The sequence below is a fragment of the Trachypithecus francoisi genome, unplaced genomic scaffold (genome assembly GCF_009764315.1).
Source record: "Trachypithecus francoisi isolate TF-2019V2 unplaced genomic scaffold, Tfra_2.0 Contig00811, whole genome shotgun sequence".
NCBI classification, from domain to species: domain Eukaryota; kingdom Metazoa; phylum Chordata; class Mammalia; order Primates; family Cercopithecidae; genus Trachypithecus; species Trachypithecus francoisi.
In genome coordinates this window covers 53,847-77,536 of record NW_022680917.1, presented here as the reverse complement: position 1 = coordinate 77,536, position 23,690 = coordinate 53,847, and the positions used below count along the sequence as shown (strand labels likewise).

The 23,690-nt window shown below is 43.5% G+C and overlaps 1 protein-coding gene across 1 annotated transcript; it reads left to right on the top strand.

Annotated features, from left to right (window-relative positions):
* Positions 1–761: 761 nt before the first annotated feature.
* Positions 762–12,196, top strand: LOC117089233 (pregnancy-specific beta-1-glycoprotein 2-like). Its single transcript, XM_033220253.1, is given in 7 exon segments — positions 762–1,038; positions 2,257–2,616; positions 8,240–8,518; positions 8,904–9,158; positions 11,229–11,240; positions 11,243–11,515; positions 11,904–12,196. Coding segments are annotated over 7 exon segments (1,536 nt in total). The 5' UTR covers positions 762–974.
* Positions 12,197–23,690: the final 11,494 nt, after the last annotated feature.

Genomic DNA, 23,690 nt, shown 5'->3' with positions numbered 1-23,690 from the left:
TCCCAGGCTCCTCTTCCTGTGTCTCAATGAGCCATGTTCCACAGGGTTCCTGGGTAACTCCCCACTTCCTCCTGCACCACCACGGGGAAGGTGTGGTAATCACAGGACAATCAGATGGGCAGAGAAGAGAGGACACCAAAGATGGTCAGGAAGAAATGAGAAACCCTGAGCCCCAGCTCAGCCACCAGACCCCAGGGAGCAATAGAGTGACTGAGAACTGTCCCTTTGACCATGGGACTAACAGCCCCCACTGAGCAACCAGCACAGGCCTCTCCTCCCAAGAGGCATGAGAGATTCACCCTGCACACCTCCAGGAAGGACAGTTTCCTCTGGGACACCCAGGTCCTGGATGTCCATCCTTGGAAGCTGCAGCCAAGCTAGACACAATCAGAGAAAGGAAGGGTCCCTGTCACCAGGCAACACACAGCTTACCCACAGCACAATGGGGTGGCCCTGTGACAGGAACCTGGTGCAGCTCCAGCCTCCTGCACTGAAGGGGAGAGCCAGATGGGGATGAAAGAGGGCAAAGGGTAAGAAAGTGCACCCTGACCCAGCACTATGGGGACAGCAGGCGGCTGAGGCCCAGGACTGTGCTTGTCCAACCTACAGGGTATGTGTGTGACTGTGTGTGTCCATGTGCATCTCTTTTGTGTATGTGTTTCTGGACATAGTGTGTGCCAAGGTTTGTTGACAGAATCGCTGCTGGAAAAGTCAGAGGCCTCCACAATTCCCAGGGACCTGGCACACAGACTAAAGGTAAAAAAGAAGGAGGGACAAGGAGGCAGGAGTGAGAGGGGAGGGGACAGAGAGGTGACCTGGACACAGACCTCGCCCATGAGCCTGAGAAGTGCTCCTGCCCCGCGAAGAGGCTCAGCACAGAAGGAGGAAGGACAGCACAGCTGACAGTCGTGCTCAGAAAGTTTCTGGATCTCTGGCTCATCTCCACAGAGGAGAACACGCAGAGAGCACAAGCCATGGGGCCCCTCTCAGTGCCTCCCTGCACACTGCACATCACCTGGAAGGATCTCCTGCTCACAGGTGAGGAGAGAACTTCCTGGGACAGAACAGGAGGAGGAAGCAGAATGATTGGATGGGGTCTCTTGTAGGGGATGGAGTTTTAAAAAATAAAAGGAGTCAGCACTTTGGGAGGCTGAGGTGGGTGGATCATGAGGTCAGGAGTTCAAGACCAGTCTGCTCAATACACTGAAGCCCTGTCTCTACTAAAAATACAAAACATTAACCAAGTGTGGTGATGTGCTCCTGTAATTCTAGCTACTCAGGAGGCTGAGGCAGGAGATTTGCATGAAACCAGGAGGCAGAGGTTGCAGTCAGCGTAGATTGTGCCACTGCATACCAGCCTGGGTGACTGTATGAGACTCCGTCTCACAAAAAAAAGAAAGAAAGAAAGAAAAAAATACAGGAAAGAAGGCTCTGTTGGAGCGTGGATAGGGGAAAATATACCAGAGAGGGACAGGGGTCAAAACAGGAAAATCACATTGAACTGGAATTGGTAAGAGGTAGGAAAATGTCAAGTGTTTTGTTTTCCTGGTTAATTATCACTGGCCACCACATTTTGAAAAATGATAATAATAATGATTATCAGATGACACTTCAAATGAAAATATAAGCAGGGCATGAAACACTGTCCTCAGCCAAAAAACCTCAACAATTGGGGAAAGAGAAAAGAAAACCCAGGCATGGAGGACACTGGGAACTCTCACATGTACAGGAGTCTGCCTCCTGTCCGAGGCACTGGGGTGCAAGCCAGATCAAAAGTCCTTGTCCTCAGGGAACTCATGCTCTCATGGGAAGCAAGATAGACAGACAAAGAGATCTAGAATGTGAGGTCAGATGTTGACAAGAGCTCCGGAGGGAGCAGAGCAGAAAAAGGTCAGAAAGGGAAGACCCAGGGTCTCTGAAGGAGGTGTTAGGAAAGAAGTCTAAGGATGCCCTCATGTGAGTAAAACCTGAGGGCAGTGTGGAGGGAGTCATGCAGACCCCTGGGGAAGAGAATTCCAAACAGAAAAGTGCCAAGGTCGGAAGTGTTGAAGGAATGAGGGTCATACTGCTGACTTTGATGCAGTAGGACATTTTGAGACACACACACAAACACACACACAGAAAAGGGGTGTGTGTGTGTGTTTGCGTGTGTTTTCAAGGCTGATGATTGAAGAGATCTTCTCAGGTCCCAGGGCCCCATCTTTTCACTCCAATACATAGGTCTCAATATTGACTGACGCTCTCTCCACCTCCTAGCATCATTTTTAATCCTCTGGAACCTGCCTACCATGGCCCACGTCATGATTGAAGCTCAGCCAACCGAAGTTTCTGAGGGGAAGGATGTTCTTCTACTTGTCCACAATTTGCCCCAGAATCCTACTGGCTACATCTGGTACAAAGGGCAAATAACGGATATCCACAATTACATTACATCATATGTAATAGACACTGATACAATTATATTTGGGCCTGCATACAGTGGACGAGAAACAGTATATTCCAATGCATCCCTGCTGATCCAGAATGTCACCCGGAAGGACACAGGATCCTACACCATACAAATCATAAAGCGAGGTGATAGCACTAAAGGAGTAACTGGACATTTCACCTTATACTGTGAGTGATTCCACATGATCCCTGGGTGTTGAGGGGCGGGGGTCACTTCTACTTTACACACACAGGATTGTCAGGCCTACACTGTGCCTGTGTCCCTCTCTGCATTGTGTCCCATGTTGGGGTTTTGGCATTTAGTGCAGGACACACACAGAGGAGACAAACTTCAGCAGATCAGAATTCCTTTCCTGCCTCCAGACCCTGCAGACACTTGCTACACAGGAAGGACAGTCTGATGGGGGGTGCCCAGCAGGAGGAGATCAGTCTCAGCCAAGCACCTTATGCCCTCTTCATAAACTTGACCCTGAGAAAGACCCTGGAGAAATGACTAGGGCTTTGTCTAAGAGGACCCCTGAGATACTCTCAGAGAAGCTCAGCCCTAGAAACCTCAACCCCAGACCCCTGTCCCTAAATCCTTACTCCAGATAAAGCTGAGGAGCCTGTGCCAGGGCTGGGTTGTGGCAGAGATTACTGGGACTGGGGATTTACCAGCTGTCTGAGGTCTGTGTCTTCTGGAGCTGCTCACCAGCCAGGGCTCAGCCCTCAGAGCCTCATCTGGGAAAGGACACAGCTTTCTTCACTGGAGACTCAGAGTGTAGAGGACAGAAAGACAAGCTTTGTAGGCCATCAGCCAATGGCTTTGCAAGGCTTAGGACACTCCATAGAAAGTCTAATGTCCCCAGAAGCAGAAAGAGAAGAGAGAAAATATACCTGGCAGCAGCTTGTCCACAAAGATCTGACCTAAAGGTGCTCTCTCATAGAAGTGAATAATAATAAATGTTGTTTGTGTGAACACCTCCACTGTGCCAAGCATTAGGTCAGGTGACTGTGAAGAATCTACATTTTATTCACAGATAGTATGAAAAGCCACAGTCCATTTGCCATTTAGCTTATTTGACTGAGAAAAAACCGAGGCACAGGAAGTCACAGTCATGGAACCAGAGTCACACAAACACAAAAGGCAGATCAGGGTCACATGAGGTCTGTCTGCAGCCACAGGCCCTTCCTCTCCTCCACTAGAAGTGAGGAATTACTGGGTTCCAAGGACCCATAGTCATTTATTGGCTCAAATCCTCTCTTCTTAGGCATCCAAACCTCAGAGGAGTGAGAGCAAACGGTCAGCTGATTAGTCTGCACTCCAGAACTAAATCACCTGCCTCAACTGTCAGAGGCAGTGCAAAAAATGTCCAGGCCTCTCCCACATATCTTAACCCTTATCCTTGAACCTCAAATCCTGTGTTTCCCAAAGTGTCCATGTCACTGGCATGACAAGATAAAGGAGAGGACCTTGTTTTCTTTCCCCACTTAAACACTGCACCAGCACAGGCCCAGTGAGAGACACACACTCAGGAGCTCTCACATAACAAATGAAGGAATTGACTGAAGAAATGAATGATTCATAACCTCTTTAGAGACTGGATCATGGATGCAGAATTCTAGGAAGTTCTAGCCACACCTGTCCTTTGACCTTCAGAGGCTGACAAGCATGTTTCATCCCCCAACTACCTCTTGCCTCTAATGCCACCCCACCTAATATAACTCTGAAGCTCTTTGGCCACTGGTGGGTTTTCAGGGCTCCCTTGTCCTGGGCTGTTGAGCTGGGGCACCTGGTCCCTGGGGTCACTGAAGTCACTGTAGGGCCAATGTTCACTGCCATGCTATCTCTGCCTCTCTCTGCTTCTCTGTGTCCTTCATCTTCCTCTCACTTCATTCTAACTTGCAAGCCCTGTCCTGCACAGCTTCTTCCTCCACTCCTTGGCTTTCCCCAGACACTTCTTCTAACTAGGCTGACTGTTCTGTTCCCTTCCTGCTAACACTGTGACCTGGCTCACCTCCCAGGAAATAGGAAAGGCACAGAAATCACCCAGAGTTTCCACTCCTCCCAGGCTTCATCTCGAGCCAATGTCCCCAGGTCACTAAGAGAATGAGCTTCCACTGTATCCCCATCCAGGATTCTGTTCCTTTGTGAGGCTGTTCTGTGGACAAGACCATGGGACAGGGATAGGCAGCTCCTCCATCCACTCTTATAATTCCCAGACAAGTTCTTCTGGCCTCCTGCATAAAGAAAACCAATTTATCCCAATGGTGATTTGCAGTAAAGAAAGATTTTAATGAGTCCAAGTCTGCCAGACAGGAGGATGGAGGTTTATTATTACTCAAATCAGCTTCCCTAGTGGATCAGGGGTTAAAGATTTTCAAGGATAGTTTCAGGGGCACAGGACTAAAAAATGGGTACTGCTGACTGTTTGGGGATGAAATCATGTGGGCGGAGGGAAATGATCTGTTTGTGCTTGAATCTGCCTCTAGGTGGGGACCACGTGACTGGCTGAGCCATTAGTCATGGGTATGGATGAGGTCAGCCGGTTGCCAGAATGCAAAGAATGAGAAACATCTCAAAAGACCAATCTCAGGTTCTACAATAGTGATGTTACCTATAGGAGCAATTAGTTACAAATTTTGTAAAATCTGGCCAAATGACATTTGAGCAGTAAGTGATTATAGAAACTGTGCTCCATTTTAGCAGAATTCACTTCCCTCCTATAATCCTACTCTCCTGGTCTTTCACCAGTTTTACAAAGGCAATCTCTGGGCAAAATAAGGGTATTAGTGTTATGGAGGAACTATTATTATTCTTGCTTCAAAGTTAAGCCATAAACTAAATTCCTCCCATGGTTAACCTGGCCTATGTCCAGGAATGAGTGAGGACAGCCAGCCTGAGACTAGATGCCAGGTGGATTCAGCCATGCTAGTTTGCTATCACTGTTGTAAACTTTGCACTGACTCACCAGGTTGTCAGTTGTTGGACAGGCCTGTAGTGCCCAAAGCCCATGAGCTCATTTCACCCATTTCACTCGTGACTCCATCCTCAGCCTACTATGGAGCTCACATTCTCCAGTCACTTCCTAGAGATTTCTGGTTTCCTTTCAGGCATATAACAAGCTTGAAATTTGTCACTCGGTTTTAATAGTAAGTAAAAAGCTGACCAAACTCAAAAGTCAACAACTCATTAAAATCCCTAAGAGATTAGCCTGGCACAGTGGCTCACGACAATAATCCCAGCACTTTGGGAGGCTGAGGCGGGCAGATCATGAGATCAGGAGATCGAGACCATCCTGGCTAACACAGTGAAAGCCCGTCTCTACTAAAAATACAAAAAATTAGCCGGGCGTGGTGGCGGGCAACTGTAGAGGCTGAGGCAGGAGAATGGCATGAACCCAGGAGTCGGAGCTTACAGTGAGCCAAGATCGTGCCAGTGTACTCCAGCCTCGGCAACAGAGCGAGACTCCATCTCAGAAAAAAAAAAAAATGGGTTGTTGGAGAAATGAAGAATTCTTTTGATGCTTACTGGTAGACTGCACACAGCTCAGGAAGGAATCCCTAGCTTGAGGATGTGTCAGTAGAAACTTCCAAAACTGAAACAGGAAAGCTCAAAAAGAGTGGGGGGAAAAAAAGTGGAACAACATATTCAACTTCATATTTAATATTTTGTATTGACAATAGCAATTTTTCAATTTTGTAGTTGTGGGACAACTACCAAGGCTGTAACATACATATAATGGGAATCCTGATGGTTTCAGGGACCTGTTGGAGGTGGTCATGTGGCTGCTAGCTGATGGTTTTACGGCCTGTGCTACAAACCATTGTTTCATCATTATGATGTCATTTTCATAAGTTGGGGTTCTTCATGTGGGCGACACATGAGCTATTGGCTTCTCACTTAGACTCTTCCTAATTCACACAAACTGAAACACTAGTCATATTTCCTGAGGTTAACAGAAAATGCAGAAAGCATTTCAAATACCTGTTTTGGGCTCCTCCAAATTTTTCCTAACTCTGCACAGAAATTAGAAACAGGGAGTTCTTTCTATATTTACTAACATAACACTTATCACTTCTTTTAATTTGACATCATTCCTCTCTTTATGTAATTGACACACTGACCAGTTCTGTCCTTTTAACGGGACTCTCTCTACTTAAGGACTTGCTAATTTCAAATCACCTTTGGCATCTTTCTTTGAGCATAATGTGATCCTGTTGGAATTCACCCCACACCTAAACCTTAATTTGGTATCACGAGAAATATTACTACCAGCAACTGATCTTAGATGTTTGGACCATACGTAAAAATTTCCACTTATGACAACCTTTAGTGTTTCCTCCAAATTTGCTGTTGCTGTTGTTACTGGAGTCAGAACATAGCATGAGGTCTAAATTCCTGAGAACTTTCTATGGGAAAATTACAGTATTACAAATTGAGCATCCAAATCCAGAATCCAATATCTGAAATGCTCCAAAATCCAACACTTCTGACCACTGACGTGATGCTAAAAAGAAGTGCTCACTGGAGCATTTTGGATTTTAAATCTTTCAGATGTGGGATGCTAAACCAGTACATCTACTGCAAATACTCTAAAATTAAAAAGAAGTTAGAACTCCAAAACACTTGGTTTTAAGCTTTCTGCATAAGGAACACTTTATCTGTATGAACAATAGGCATGAAGCTGCACAAGAGATCTCTAGAACCTCCTCATCCTGCATAACTGAAACCGCACACCCACAGAACAATACCCTAGTCCCCTGACCACAGCTCCTGGAATCTACTGCTCTACTCTCTAATTCACTCTGGAATCCACTGAGATGAGGTACATAGAGTAGTCAAACTCATAGAATCAGAGAGTAGAATGTCTAATGAGAGAAAGTATCTGCAAGACTTCTTCCCAAATATTGGTCTAATAGCCACCAAACACATATGGTCCATGAGGGCCAGACTTCCATCATCAGTTCATGCTCGCCCTTTCCACCAGTCAGTTCTGCATTTGCAAACATCCACATGTATTTCTAGAAAGATCCACATGGTCCTCACCTGCCCTCTACAGGGGGAAGGGAACATCATGGACCCAGAACAGGGAACATGGTCTTGGTCCAAAGCTATCAGCTCTTGCCTGTCCCCTTCACTCTTTGTAGGTCATTTCCTGGACTCTGCTCTATCTTTAGAGGTCACTGGCTCAAGTCAGTCACTATGAGACAGCTGGGAAAACTGCCCCACCTTGTAGCTCCACTGCCTGATGACTAAACTGACCTCCAGACTTGACTCTGGTCTCCCCTGTGTTATTTCTGCTCAAGTACCCAGCCCAAGGCCAGGCTTCCCAAACCCAAAGGGTTTAAGGACATTGGGAAGTTCCATCATCCATCTCTAGGATGTCCTTGGAAGGGGAAGCTACAGAAAAAGCATACCTTGGGGTGCAAGGTAAGACTGAAACTAAGAAGATTCCAGCACTACATGCTCCAGGTGAGGACCACAGGGTGGGCCAGGCAGGTCGTTGGAGAGGGAGGGACTCAGAGAGGCACCAGGGGCTGTGACTGCTGGTCCCATGTTTTTCCATGACCCAATGCTACTGCTCAATACACACTTGGGAAAGTCTGTGCTTCTACCACATAAAGCAGGCAGCCTCAGAATCTCTGAGCCCTCAGATTGCCATGCATCTGTCTTGTAACACACACACCTTCCATGGGCTTTTAGGGACTTGGATGTGCTGAGTGGTGGGCAATGCCAACTCTGATTGAAAAATGTCTTAGGAGGAATCAAAAGTGCCACACAGGGCAATCTTCTCTGTTATCTGCACAGTGGAGACTCCCAAGCCCTCCATCAACAGCAGCAACTTCAACCCCAGGGAGGCCGCAGAGACTGTAATCTTATCCTGTGATCCTGACACTCAGGACGTAAGCTACCTGTGGTGGATAAATGGTCAGAGCCTCCCTATCAGTCCCACGTTGCAGCTGTCTGAAAACAACAGGACCCTCACTGTATTTGGTGTCACAAAGTATACTGCAGGACCCTATGAATGTGAAATGAAGAGCCCAGTGAGTTCCAGCCGCAGTGACCCAGTCACCCTGAATCTCATCTGTGAGTATCTTCTGTTCCTCTGCGAGTCAGCTGCAATCCCAAATACACATGGCCAGAGGCCAGGCCTCCCAGTCCCTCTCAGGTGTAAGTACAGAGACCTTTACCCCTGGACATCAAAGCTTGCCATGACTACTAAGGCTAGGCTTAGGCTTGATCTACAATGGGAGAGAAGAGGCTGCTCCTGTCATGGGAAACTCAGGGTCCACAGCTTATGATGGGAGAAACAGGTCAATGTCTCAGGTTCCAGATCAGTGAACACAGCAGGGATTTGGCTGGGACTTCAGTGTTGTGACTTAGCTCACAGGGTCACTGTGACCCTTCCACAGACCAGGATTTTCCCTTCCCTCTGACAACATCACCTGTGACTTTATTCTCTTTGCTTCAGATGGTCTGGATACCCCCACCATGTCTTCTTCATACACCTATTACCATACAGGGGAAGTCCCCAAACTATCCTGCCTCACAGACTCTCACCCACTGGCAGAGCTTTCTTGCCTGATTGATGGGAAGTTCCAGCAATCAGCACAAGTGTTCTTTATCCCCCAAATCACTAAAACATATAGAGGGGTCTATGTCTGTTTCATGCATAACTCAGCCACTAGTGGAATGAATGTCATAATCAAGAGGATCATAGTCCCTGGTAAGTGGGTCCCTGGAGCACTGCCAATATGTTTTCCGGTGAAGTCTCTCTGGCTATTAGGGAAGAGCCAACTGCCCTCTGCAAACGGAGAGGGAGTATCAAAAACCCAGGACAGGGAATATGTTTCTGATCCAAAACCACCAGCTTTTGCCTGTCACCTTCACTCCTTCTACATCATTCTTTAGACTATACAGTAACAATGAACAATCTGAAAGGAAATTAAGAAAAGAATTTCCATTCACATTAACATCAAAAGGAATAAAATATTTTGGAATAAGTTTAACCTAAAAGATCTACGGGTTATACCCTGAAAACTACAAAACATTACTGTAAGAAATTAAAGACGACATCAATATATGGAAGACAATTCATTCTCACTGATTGGAGGAATCAATGTTGTTAGGAAGACAATATTACCCAAAGTGAGCTGCAGATTGAACACAATCCCTATCCAATCCCAGTAACATTTTTTGCAGAATTACAAAATCTATCCTAAATCTGACCTGACAGGCTCTTATTGATGACTGCCACAACAGAGACACCGAGGAAAAGATGCAACCATGAAAAGGTGGAAAATGTTGATGACATTGAAAATAGCAATCATTATTTCTCACACCCCAAAGCCTTCAAAAATATACAAGTGCAGCATGGCCAGTATGCAACTGACCAAAAACAAATCACCAAGCTAGAAATATGGTGAAAGGAAAAAAAAAAGAGCAAGAAAATATTTGGACTATCACCTCCCACTTTTGCATACTAATCTGAGGCTGAAAAGAAATGCTCACTGGAGCATTTTAGATTTTGAATCTTTCAGATTTGGGATGCTAAATCAGTAAGTATGTGACAAATATTTCAGAATCAAAAAATGTCAGACATCCAAAACACTTATTGCCCTAAGTCTTATGCATAAGAAATACTCAATCTGTGTGAACTGTAGGCATTAAGCTGTACAGCAGATCTCTAGAACCTCCCCGTCTTGCAGAACTGAAACTGCACCCCCATGAACAACTTCTGATTCTCCCCACTCCCAGCTCCTGGCAACCAGCAGTCTCTTCTCAGATTCACTCTGGAATCCACTTCCATGATATCTCTAGGTTAGTCAAACCCATGGAATTGAAGTGTAGAGTGTCCAGTGAAAGAAAATATTTGCAAAACTTCTCCCCAAATTTGTCTCATATCCATCAAATACACATGGTCCATGAGGAACAGATATCCAGGAGTTAACTCCCACCCTTTCCCCCAGTCAGTTCTGCATTTGCAAATGTCCACATATATTTCTGGAAGGATCCACATAGTCCTCACCTATCCTCTGCAGAACGAGAGGAAACTTAAAGGACCCAGAATGTGGAATATGGTTCTGCTCCAAAGCCACCAGCTCTTGCCTGTCACCTTCACTCTTTCTAGATCATCCTTGTACTCTGCTCTATCTTTGGAGGTCACTGGCTCAAGTAAGTCATCATGAAACACCTGCAGAAAACTGCCCCACTTGTGCCTCCATGGCCTGATGACTGAACTGACCTCCAGGCTTGACTCTGGTCTTCCCTGTCTTATTTCTGCTGAAACATCCAGTCCCAGCCCAGGCTTCTCAGTATCTTCAGGGTTTCAGGACAATGGAAAATGCCATTATTACTCATCTCTAGAATGTCCTTGGTAATGGAAGCTGCAGAGAAATCACATCTACGGGGGCAAAGTAGGATGGAATTTGGAAAGGGCACAGCAGTTGCACATTCCAGGTAAGAAACCCAAGGTGATCCAGTCAGTCAGCTGATTAGAGAGAGACTGGAGGTGTAACAGGAGCTGTGGCTCCCGCTGACGTGTCTGTCCATGACCCAACACTGCTGCTCAATTCACACTTGAGAAAGTCTATGCTTCCCTAAGACACAGCAGGCGGCCTCACAGTCTTTGAGCCCTTAGATCATCATGCATCTGTCTTGTGACACACACACCAGCTATTGACTTTCAAGGACTCAGATGGGCTGAGAGGTGGGAGATGCTAACTCTGATTGAAGGATGCCTGTAGAGGAATCAAAGGTGCCACACAGGACAATCTTCTCTCTGTTATCCACCCAGCGGAGCTTCCCAAGCCTACATCACCAGCAACAACTTCAACCCCATGGAGAATAAGAATGTTGTAGCCTTAACCTGTGAACCTAAGACTCAGGGCTACATCTACATGTGGTGGCTAAATAGTCAGAGCCTCCCGGTCAGTCCCAGGCTAGAGCAACCCAGTAAAAACAGGATCCTCATTCTAGCCAATGTCACAAGAAATGACACAGGACCATATGAATGTGAAATATGGGACCGAGTTGGTAGCATCTGCAGTGACCCAGTTACCCTGGATGTCCTTTTTATCTTTGGTTCCTCTGTGGACCAGGCTACCAGCAGAAATCCAAATGACCAGAGGCCAGGCATTTCAGTCTCCCTCAGGTCCAAGTACAGACACTTTTATTTCTGGACACCAGGGCTGGCCATGGCTCCCTGCCCTGAGAAAACTTGGCTAGGCACAGCCTTAAGCAAGAATATAAAGGGAGGGGCTGCTCTTGTCATGGGAAACTTGGGGTCTACAGCCTGTGATGGGAGAAACACGTGAGTACCTCACGCCTCGGCTCAGTGAAGACAGAAGGGGTTTGGCTGGGCCTTGAGGGTGTGTCTTGGCTCAGAGGGACACTGAAATCCCTTTAAGAGACCAGGCGCATCCCCTTCCCTCAGACGACATCACCTGTGGCTTTTTTCTCTTTACACCAGATGGTCCATACGACCCCAGCATTTTCTCTCCATTCACCAATTACCGTTCAGGAGAAAATCTCTTCTTGTCCTGCTTCGCGGACTCTAACCCACCGGCAGAGTATACTTGGACGATTAATGGGAAGTTTCTGCAATCAGGACAAGAGCTCTCTATCCCCAAAATTACTACAAAGCATAGTGGGCTCTATGGTTGCTCTGCTCGAAACTCAGTCACTGACAGCGAACGTTCCACATTCCAGAGGATCAAAGTCTCTCGTAAGTGGATCCCTGCATCATTGGCAATAGAGTTTTAGGTTTTACTAGCCATGTGACAACAGGAAAGTTGTTACACTACTCTAAGCTTCTGTCTTTTCATCGGCAAATGGAAATAATGTCTACCTGACAGGGTTACTGTGTGAATTAAATGACGTACAGGTAAAGTATTTAGCACAGGGCCTGGCACATAGGACGTGCCCCTCAACAGTACCTATTTCCATATATATATAGAGAAAAAGAGATAACACATAAAACACTAGGACATGGTTACTGACTACTTGTGGGAGAGAAAGAAAAAAACTAAGTGCAAACAATCAATCCTGGTATGTTAGTTTTTACCAACTGAGATGCATCCAGGATGGGATTAGACATATAATTAATCAGGGAAGACATCTGTGAGGGAATGTGGGACAGGCATGAAGGTAGTATGGGAGAACCCAAAGGAGGTGTTGAATTTGAAATGCACTGACCTGGGCCTTCTGTCAATCAAGTCCCTGCCATAGAGACCTAACAGGGTCTCATTCATGGTTGCCACCACAGAGACACTGAGAAAAAGATGCAACCATGAAAAGGTGGAAAGGTGGAAAGTTCTAGTGACATAGAAAATAGTGACTAGCCTTTCTCTCATCTGAAAGCTTTTGGAAATATCTCAGTGCAGCAGACAATTGACAGAGGACTGATCAAAAACCTAGAAACATGGTGAGAGGGTATAAAAACTGCAAGAATATAATCATCTCCCATCACCTTTCCAACAGAAATAATACATTTCTTGAAGAAACAATTGTAGAGTACCTCATGTTACATGCTGGTTCCTGAGGTTCCCCCCTGTAAAATAACATCATCTCCATTCCTTCTTTTCCTTTCTTTCCATGACAGCTCCTTTAAGAAGAGGACATTTATCCTGGCGTTATTAGACATAGCAGCTGTGATGTCATTTCTGTATTTCAGGAAGACTGGCAGGTATAATGGCCTTTTCTCTTGTCCTGTTTCCTGCAGGGCTGACTGCCATGCTTGGGAGAGGGAAAAGACTTATTTCCCTGTATCTCGGACTGGATCTCCTCCTTCCTCCCCCAAACTCCTGCTTCTCAGCACTAATTCCTGCAGTTCCCTTTCTCCCTGGCCTTTATGCTGCCTGTATCCCAATGCCTTTTAGACTTAATTATCTCTGGCTTCTGCTCGTTTGTTGCTCAGATTCAAATGAGAAACACAATTTCATATTGTGAAACCCTCTTCATTATTTTTCACATCTCTCAACAGTGTAATTCTTTCCATTCCCATAAAGCTCAACCACTTCTCAAAGTGTTGCTTGACTTCTTGTCTCCAGACTTTGAAACCTTCCTTGCATATGACTGCCTCTTTACCTTTCTAAAATCTAGTTAATTCACTTAATCAAGAACCTCCAGTGTCTACTCTAGCCTATTTGGTAAACTCAAATTGCTTCTATTTGCTAATTCTTCTCACTTCCTTTACCCCTACTTCCTAGTATAATTTCTCCATCCTGATTAGAACTGTCTTCCTACCCACCCCTGCCACTTCACCTATATAGACATAAAATTCTTAGTTTCAAAGCTATGCTTAAAAACAGGGTGAACTCCGCTCCACCATCTTCACTACAGATGTAACCACACCCTTCATCACAAGCCATCTCTGACCTCGTGGAGAACAAAGACTTTAGGATGAGCCTGTGAACCTGAGACTCAGAACACAACATATGTGTAGTTGAGATCTTTTACTGATGACCAATTCACATGTTCAGAAAAGATACAGAAAAGAAGAAGGCAACGTCCCTACCCCAGAGCACATAAAGCCTAAGACAGAAAATGAGACCTGAAAATAATCATGATACCAAAATAGAAAAAAAGTGAAGGCCACAAGAAATCAGAGAAATCTGATGGGAAATATAGCTACACATTGGAATCACTGGAAAACATTTTTAAAAGTGGACGCTCAAGCCCACCCATGAGTTCCAGTTTAAAGGTCTGGAGAGGGACCCAGACACTGGTAATTTTTAAGTCTTCCCTGACACTACAAACATGTAATGAGAATGGAGAACTCTTGTTGTAATAGGTAGAATTTAAAACTAAATCAATGATTTTCAGCTAGAAGTACTGGAATTACCTAAGGACCTTTTTGAACATACATAAGACTAGACGTTTTTGGCCCTAATTATTAATGGGCTACACCAAGAACTCAGTAATCCTGTTGGGAAATAGAAGATGAATGGACAAGCCACTTTATTTCATATGTTAAAATATATATAAAGCATTTTCAAATGAGTGATGTGATGCTAAACCTTGTCTAAATAATATTTATGGGAATGTTAATCAGATGAGTTTTCTAGGCTGGGCACAATGGCTCAGGTCTGTAATCCCAGCACTTTGGGGGGCCGAGGCCGGCAGATCATGAGGTCAGGAGTTCGAGATGATCCTGGCTAACACAGTGAAACACCGTTTCTACTAAAAACACAAAAACAAATTTAGCCGGGTGTGATGGCAGGCTCCTGAAGTCCCAGGTACTCCAGAGACTGAGGTAGGAGAATGGCATGAAGGCAGGAAGTGGAGCTTGCAGTGAGCAGAGATTCTGCCACTGCACTCCAGCCTGGTCAACAGAGCGAGATTTCATCTCAAAACAAAACAAAAAAGTTAAAATATTTTTAACAAATGAGTTCTAAACACTATATGAAATTTCTGGAAATCCAATATGTTATCAGTTATAGTGTCACATGCCACAGAATAACTAGATTTCTATGTGAGCTGTGTCTTTACCATAATAAACCTAATATAAATCTCATTAGATTTTTAACCATGGTACTTTTAAATCTTTGTCATTCCCAGACAGTTGCTTTGATTCTTCCTCGAGGTATTTACAGTCAGCTACAGTCCAAAATTGCTTTTTCTTTGAGGAGATATATGGAAAAGGCTCTGACAACGACCCTTGAATACAAGTTTCTGATAACTTCAAGATCATACCACTGGACTCTCTGAGAACTTTCAAAATTTTAATGAACATGCTGATAACTTCATGAAATTCAAGACAAAGAAGAAAAAAACCTCAGTTTTATTGGACTAAATAATCGAAAGGAAAATGTTTTCATAATTTTTTATTTGAAAATGTGCTGATTCTTTGAATGTTTTATTCTCCAGATTTATGAATTTTCTCTTTTAAGCTATTTATACTTTACAGCAATTTGGTAAGGTATACTTTTGTAAACAAAAATTGAAACATTTGTTTTACTCCAATCTGAGTGCCTCAGAATTGGGAAACTACTCATGAGTATTCATATGCCTAGGGTAATAAAGTTATTTGCACAAGTTCAGTAAGAATCTACTCTCTTTATAACAGGACACATTTGAAAACATTGGTTATGTTACCAAGGCTTTGACTAGGATGTTCTATTTGAGAATATACATAGAATAGACCGGGCGCGGTGGCTCAAGCCTGTAATGCCAGTACTTTGGGAGGCCGAGACGGGCGGATCACGAGGTCAGGAGATCGAGACCATCCTGGCTAACACGGTGAAACCCCGTCTCTACTAAAAAATACAAAAAACTAGCCGTCGGGTGGCGGGCACCTGTAGTCCCAGCTACTCGGAGGCTGAGGCAGGAGAATGCGTAAAACCCGGGAGGCGGAGCTTGCAGTGAGCTGAGATCCGGCCACTGCCACTCCAGCCCGGGCGACAGTGCGAGACTCCGTCTCAAAAAAAAAAAAAAAAAAAGAGAATATACATAGAATAAACCCATAGGGAATGCAGGGAAAGTCTGAAGTTGGCCTTGATTTGCCTTCCTAGTCTCGAGAGGTTTTTGAAAGTTTAATCTGGGAGTCTTATAAAGCTTCTAACAAAGCAAAGTTTAAAAAGATCCTCTATGGTGCATTGCTACTCTTGCTGCACTTAGGTAAAAAATCTAGGCAAGTTCGGTGAGACTCAATCTATTTTGCAAACAAATTCATCCTACTGGGATTATCCTTGGTTAAAATAGAGACCCTTATATAGAGAAAAATTATTTTGAAAAGAAAAACTGTAGTACACCTGTTACCATATTGAACCACTGTTCATTATCTTTGAGTATTTATAATCCATTGGTAGACTGGACTGGACCCTGAATTCTTTCGGTTCTTTCAATTCAATTTTCTCCAATGAAATCATTAAGAACAGGAACAGCTCTGTTCCTGAAGCCACATAAGCTAGAGGTGGACAACTCAGTGTAAATTTCATGGTAAAACCCTCGTGTCTGAGGTGTGGGCCACTCAGAGCTCACCAAATATTCAACACCATCACTTAGAGACACTTAAACTGCAAACCACAACAACAAGTTGATGACTGTACACTGTGGACAACTTTTCTCAAGATGTCAGAACAAGACTGTCAATCATGATGAGACTCTTACCTCTCTTAATTTGTTCTTGTTTATGCCTGTCTCCTTTGCTTCCCAGAAAAATGCTGTACTTAGGATTTCACAAGAAGTACCTTCTGAGAGTAAGCTAACAGTGTCAGATATAGCACACCTACCAAAATTTTTTCTTTTTTTAAGATGTAGTTTCTCTCTTTGCCCACACTGCAGTGCAATGGTACAATCTTGGCTCACTACAACCTCCGCCTCCTGGGTTCAAGTGATTCTCCTGCTTCAGCCTCCCTAGGAGCTGGAATTATAGGCATGCTCCACCACATCAGGCTAACTGTGTATTTTTAGTAGAGACGGGGTTTCCACATGTTGTCAGGGTGGTCTCGAACTTCCAAACTCAGGTGATCTGCACGCCTCGGCTTCCCACAGTACTGGGATTACAGGCGTGAGCCTCTGCACGTGGCTCACACATTTTAACATAACAAGAGATCCTTTAGCCCACCCAAAGGCTGAAGTTAGCTCCATCTTTAACACAACTTTTTCCTCAAATCTATGGAGCTTTTTAGGCTTCTACTTCTATACTTGCCTATTCTTCTTACTCCCTGTTTTAATTTAAGGTAGACATGCAATGCTAGAAAATAGAATTGCTCTCTACCAGCTAAACAGGGGGGAGCCTGTGCAGTTTCTGACACTTCTTATTGTACATGGATAAATACATCGGGTATTGTAGAGACTCAGTTGTGAAAACCAACAAATGTGCTGCCTGGTTAAAATGACTAGACTCTTCTGGCTTCTTCTTTGATCTATTCTATTGTAGTTGGTTTGCATTTTGCTTAAGGTGCATATTCCAACCTCATGATATTTTTGTCCTGATAGTCATACTGGTACTCTCCCTCATGTGGTGCAATTTACAAACATTTTTATTTGCGTGAAAATATTTGTGTGCAGCCATCCTTCAAATATCAAATTGTTTCTCTTGGACTGGAATTCAAAAACTCAAAGAAATGTGTGGTTTATGGGCCAGGCACAGTGGCTCACATCTGTAATCCCAGCACTTTGGGAGGTCAAGGCGTGCGGATCACAGGGTCAAGTGTTCGAGACCAGCCTGGACAATATGGTGAAACATTTCTCTACTAAAAATACAAAATTAGCCAGGTGTGGTGGTCTGCACCTGTAGTCCTGCAGGGAGATCCCTGAAATCATTGCTGTGGAATAAAAGATGAAATGCTCCTGATTATTGTAAATACAAAATTACATGCAGGATTGCGTAAAGACAATGCCAGATTGGGCTGCCAGAATGAGCCAACAGCGCGTGATGTGCTTCCCCCTGCAGAGAGCTTGTAAATGGACGTGTAGTCAGGGAGGTTTCACATCACCAAGATTCCTATCCCAGAAAAGCAGATGTTCATAGCTCTGGGAATGGAATGCAACCCTTGTGGAGAACCTATAAATGGACACATGAGGGGCGCCTGTTCATATGGATAAGATAGGGTTATAAATGCCCTTATCTTGCCACAGCTCTTCTAGGTCTTTTTAGGGTTAAGGCATACTCCCGTCAGAGAATTTTTTGGTTTAACGGTTGTCTAGCTTCACATCCTGTTTCTATTGATTGTTTGCAACCAGCTTTTCCTGCAATTCTTACTGCTGATTAATAACTTGCTAATCATAGGTTATGGATAGACTGTGTTTCTGTTGTAAGGCTCCGTTAGAAATTGTTGATGCACACACTATGTTGCAAATTCTCATCTCTGTATACTGTACTTCTGCATACCGATGTTATGTTAAAGAATTACCTTATGTCCATGTGACCATCTCACCTCATAATCAAACTTATGTTAAAGAATTACTTCATCCCGTATGACCATCTCACCTCATAATCAAACGACCCTAAATCCCTCACCAACCTACCCCTGCCCTCACTAAACTTAATAATAAATGCTGGTATATCCAGTGCATTGGCGGCATCACAGGATCAGAAGGCATTGATCCCCCTGGACCCAGTTATCACTATCTTGTGTATGTCTTTTGTTTATTGACCTGGAAATCCACCTGGGAACAAAGAAAGAGCCCTGTTGCATTGTGGGCTGCTGGCCAGATCCCGCAATATAATCCCAGCTACTTGGGATGCTGAGGCGGGAGAATCACTTGAACCCGAAGACGGAGGCTGCAGTGAGCCGAGATCATGCCACTGCAATCCAGCCTGGGCCACAGAGACTCCATCTAAAAATAAAAAAAAGTAGGGGTGGGGGGGGGGGTGGTGGTGCCAAGATGGCCGAATAGGAACAGAACCAGCCTCCAGCTCCCAGCGTGAGCAACACAGAAGACGGGTGATTTCTGCATTTCCAACTCAGGTACCTGGTTCATCTCACTGGGGTGCCTTGGACAGTGGGTGCAGGACAGTGGATGCAGCCAAACGATTGAGAGTGGAAACAGGGCGAGGCATCATCTCACCTGGGAAGTGCAAGAGGGAAGGGAATTCCCTTTCCTAGCCAAGGGAAACTGTGACACACAACATCTGGAAAATCTGGTCACTCCCACCCTAATACTGTGCTTTACCAAGGGTCTTGGCAAACGGCACACCAGGAGATCATGTTCTGAGCCTGGCTCAGAGCAAACTCCAACAAACCTGTAGCTGAGGGTCCTGACTGTTAGAAGGAAAACCAACAAACAAAGGACATCCACCAAAAAACCCCATCTGTACGTCACCATCATCAAAGACCAAAGGTAGGTAAAACCTCAAAGATAGGGAAAAAGCAGTGCAGAAAAGCTGAAAATTCTAAAAATCAGACTGTCTCTCCCCCTCCAAAGGAACGCAGGAACCAGCAACGGAACAAAGCTGGACAGAGAATGACTTTAACCAGTTGAGAGAAGAAGACTTCTGACAATGAAACTTCTCCGAGATAAAGGAGGAAGTACGAACCCAGTGCAAAGAAACTAAAATCCTTGAAAAAAGATTTGAAAAATGGCTAACTAGAATAATCAATGTAGAGAAGTCCTTACACGACCTGATAGAAATGAAAACCATGAAATGAGAGCTACGTGACAAATGCACAAGTTTCAGTAACCAACTCGATCAACTGGAAGAAAGGGTATCAGTGATTGAAGATCAAATGAATGAAATGAAGTGAGAAGAGAAGTACAGAGAAAAAAGAGTAAAAAGAAGTGAAAAAAGCCTCAGGAAAATTTGGGATTACGTGAAAGGACCAAATCCACGTCTGATTGGTGTACGTGAAAGTGACGGGGAGAATAAAACCAAGTTGGAAAACACTCTGCAGGATATCATCCAGGAGAAATTCCCCAACCTAGGAAGGCAGGCCAACTTTCAATTTCAGGAAACACACAGAACACCACAAAGATACGTCTCGAGAAGAGCAACTCCAAGATGCATAACTGTCAGATTCATCAAGTTGAAATGAAGGAAAAAATGTTAAGGGCAGCCAGAGACAAAGGTCGGGTTACCCACAAAGAGAAGCCATCAGACTAAGAGCGGATCTCTCAGCAGAAACTCTACAAGCCAGAAGAGAGTGGGGGCCAATATTCAACATTCTTAAAGAAAAGAATTTTCATCCCACAATTTCATATTCAGCCAAACTAAGCTTCATAAGTGAAGGAGAAATAAAATCCTTTACAGATGAGCAAATGCTGAGAGATTTTGTCACCACCAGACTTGCCCTACAAGAGCTCCTGAAGGAACCACTACACACGGAAAGGAACAACTGGTACCAGCCACTGCAAAAACATGCCAAAATGTAAAGACCATCAATGCTAGGAAGAAACTGCATCAACTAACGAGTAAAATAACCATACAACATCATAATGACAGGATCAAGTTCACACATAACAATATTAAACTTAAATGTAGATGGGCTAAATGGTCCAATTAAAAGACACAGACTGGCAAATTGGATAAACAGTCAAGAGCCATCAGACTGCTGTATTCAGGAGACCCATCTCACATGCAGAGACACACATAGGCTCAAAATAAAGGGATGGAGGAAGATCTATCAAGCAAAAGGAAAACAAAAAAAGGTAGGGGTTGCAATCCTAGTCTCTGATAAAACAGACTTTAACCAACAAAGATCAAAAGAGATAAAGAAGGCCATTACATAATGGTAAAGGGATCAATTCAACAACATAACTATCCTAAATACATATGTACCCAACACAGGAGCACCCAGATGCATATAGCAAGCCCTTAGAGACTTACAAAGAGATTTAGACTCTCACACAATAATAATGGGAGATTTTTAAACCCCAAGGTCAGCATTAGACAGATCAACGAGACAGAAAGTTAACAAGGATATCCAGGAATTGAGCTCAACTCTGCACCAAGCGGACCTAATAGACATCTACAGAACTCTCCAACACAAATCAACAGAATATACATGCTTCTCAGCACTACATCAAACTTATTCCAAAATTGACCACATAGTTGGAAGTAAAGCACGCCTCAGCAAAAGTAAAAGAACAGAAATTATAACAAACTGTCTCACAGACCACAGTGCAATCAAACTAGAACTCAGGATGAAGACACTCACTCAAAACCACAAAACTACATGGAAACTGAATAATCTGCTCCTGAATGACTACAGAGTACATAATGAAATGAAGACAGAAATAAAGATGTTCTTTGAAACCAATGAGAACAAAGATACAACATACCAGAATCTCTGGGACACATTTAAAGCAGTGTGTAGAGGGAAATTTCTAGCAATAAATACCCATAAGAGAAAGCAGGAAAAATCAAACATTGACACCCTAACAACACATCACAATTAAAAGAACTAGAGAAAAAAGAGCAAACACTTTCAAAAGCTAGCAGAAGGCAAGAAATAACTAAAATCAGAGCAGAACTGAAGGAGATAGAGACACAAAAACCCCTTCAAAAAAATCAGCGAATCCAGGACCTGGTTTTTTGAAGAAGTCAGCAAAATTGATAGACTGCTAGCAAGACTAATAAAGAAGAAAAGAGAGAATTATCAAATAGACACAATAAAAAATGATAAAGGGGATATCACCACCGACCCCATAGAAATACAAACTACCATCAGAGAATACTGCAAACAACTCTATGCAAACAAACTAGAAAAACTAGAAGAAAGGGATAAATTCCTGGATACATACACTCTCCTAAGACAAAACCAGGAAGAAGTTGAATCCCTGAATAGACCAATAACAGGTTTTGAAATTGAGGTAATAATTCATAACCTATCAACTAAAACAAGTCCAGGACCAGACGGATTCACAGCCAAATTCTACCAGAGTTACAAGGAGGAGCTGGTACCATTCCTTCCGAAACTATCCCAAGCAGTAGAAAAAGAGGGAATCCTCCCTAACTCATTTGGGAGGCCAACATTATCCTGATACCAAAGCCTGGCAGAGATACAACAAAAAAAGAGAATTTTAGACCAATATCCCTGATGAACATCGATGTAAAAATCCACAATAAAATACTGGCAAACAGAATCCAGCAGCACATCAAAAAGCTTATCCACCATGATCAAGTGGGCTTCATCCCTGGAGTACAAGGCTGGTTCAACATATGCAAATCAATAAACATAATCCAGCATATAAACAGAACCAAAGACAAAAACCACATGATTATCTCAATAGATGCAGAAAAGGCCTTTGACAAAATTCAACAGCCCTTCATGCTAAAAAATTCTCAATAAATTCAGTAATGATGAAACGTATCTCAAAATAGTCAGAGCTCTTTATCACAAACTCACAGCCAATATCATACTGAATGGGCAAAAACTGGAAGCATTCCCCTTCAAAACTGGAACAAGACAGAGATGCCCTGTCTCACCACTCCCAGTCAACATAGTGTTGGAAGTTCTGGCCAGGACAATCAGGCAAGAGAAAGAAATAAAGGTATTCAATCAGGAGAAGAAGAAGTCAAATTCTCCCTGTTTGCCAATGACATGATTCTATATTTAGAAAACCCCATTGTCTCAGCCCAAAATCTACTTAAGCTGATAAGCAACGTCAGCAGAGTCTCAGGATACAAAATCAATATGCCGAAATCACAAGCATTCTTATACACCAATAACAGATGAACAGAGTGCCAAATCATGAATGAATTACCAATCACAATTGCTTCAAAGAGAATAAAATACCTAGGAATCCAACTTACAAGGGATGTGAAGGACCTCTTCAAGGAGAACTACAAACCACTGCTCAGTGAAATAAAAGAGGACACAAACAAATGGTAGAACATTCCATGCTCACGGAGAGGAAGAATCAATATCATGAAAATGGCCTGTCCAAGGTAATTGATAGATTCATTGCTATCCCCATTAAGCTATCAATGATTTTCTCCCAAGAATTGGAAAAAACTACTTTAAAGTTTATATGGAACCAAAAAAGAGCCTGCATTGCCAAGACTATCCTAAGCCAAAAAAAAAAGCTGGAGGCATCACGCTGCCTGACTTCAAACTATACTACAAGGCTACAGTAACCAAAACATCATGACACTGGTATCTAAACAGAGAGATAGATCAATGGAGCAGAACAGAGCCCTCAGAAATAATACCAGACATCTACAACCATCTGACCTTTGACAAACCTGACAAAAACAAGAAATGGGGAAAGGATTCCCTATTTAATAAATGGTGCTGGGAAAACTGGCTAGCCATAAGTAGATAGCTGAAACTGGATCCCCTCCTTACACCTTATACAAAAATTAATTCGAGATGGATTAAAGGCTTAAATGTTAGACCTAAAACCGTAAAAAAAAAACCCTAGAAGAAAACCTAGGCAATACCATTCAGGACATAGGCATGGGCAAGGACTACATGTCTAAAACACCAAAAGCAATGGCGACAAAAGCCAGAATGACAAATGGGATCTAACTAAAATAAAGAGCTTCTGCATAGCAAAAGAAACTACCATCAGAGGCAACAGGCAACCTACAGAATGGGAGAAAATTTTTGCAATCTACTCATCTGACAAAGGGCAAATATCCAGAACCTACAAAGAACTCAAACAAATTTACAAGGAAAAGCAAACAACCCCATCAAAAAGTGGGTAAAGGATATGAACAGACACTTCTCTAAAAGAAGATATTTATGCAGCCAACAGACACATGAAAAAATGTTCATCACCACTGGCCGTCAGAGAAATGCAAATCAAAACCACAATGAGATACCATCTCACACCAGTTAAAGTGGCGATCAATAAAAGGTCAGAA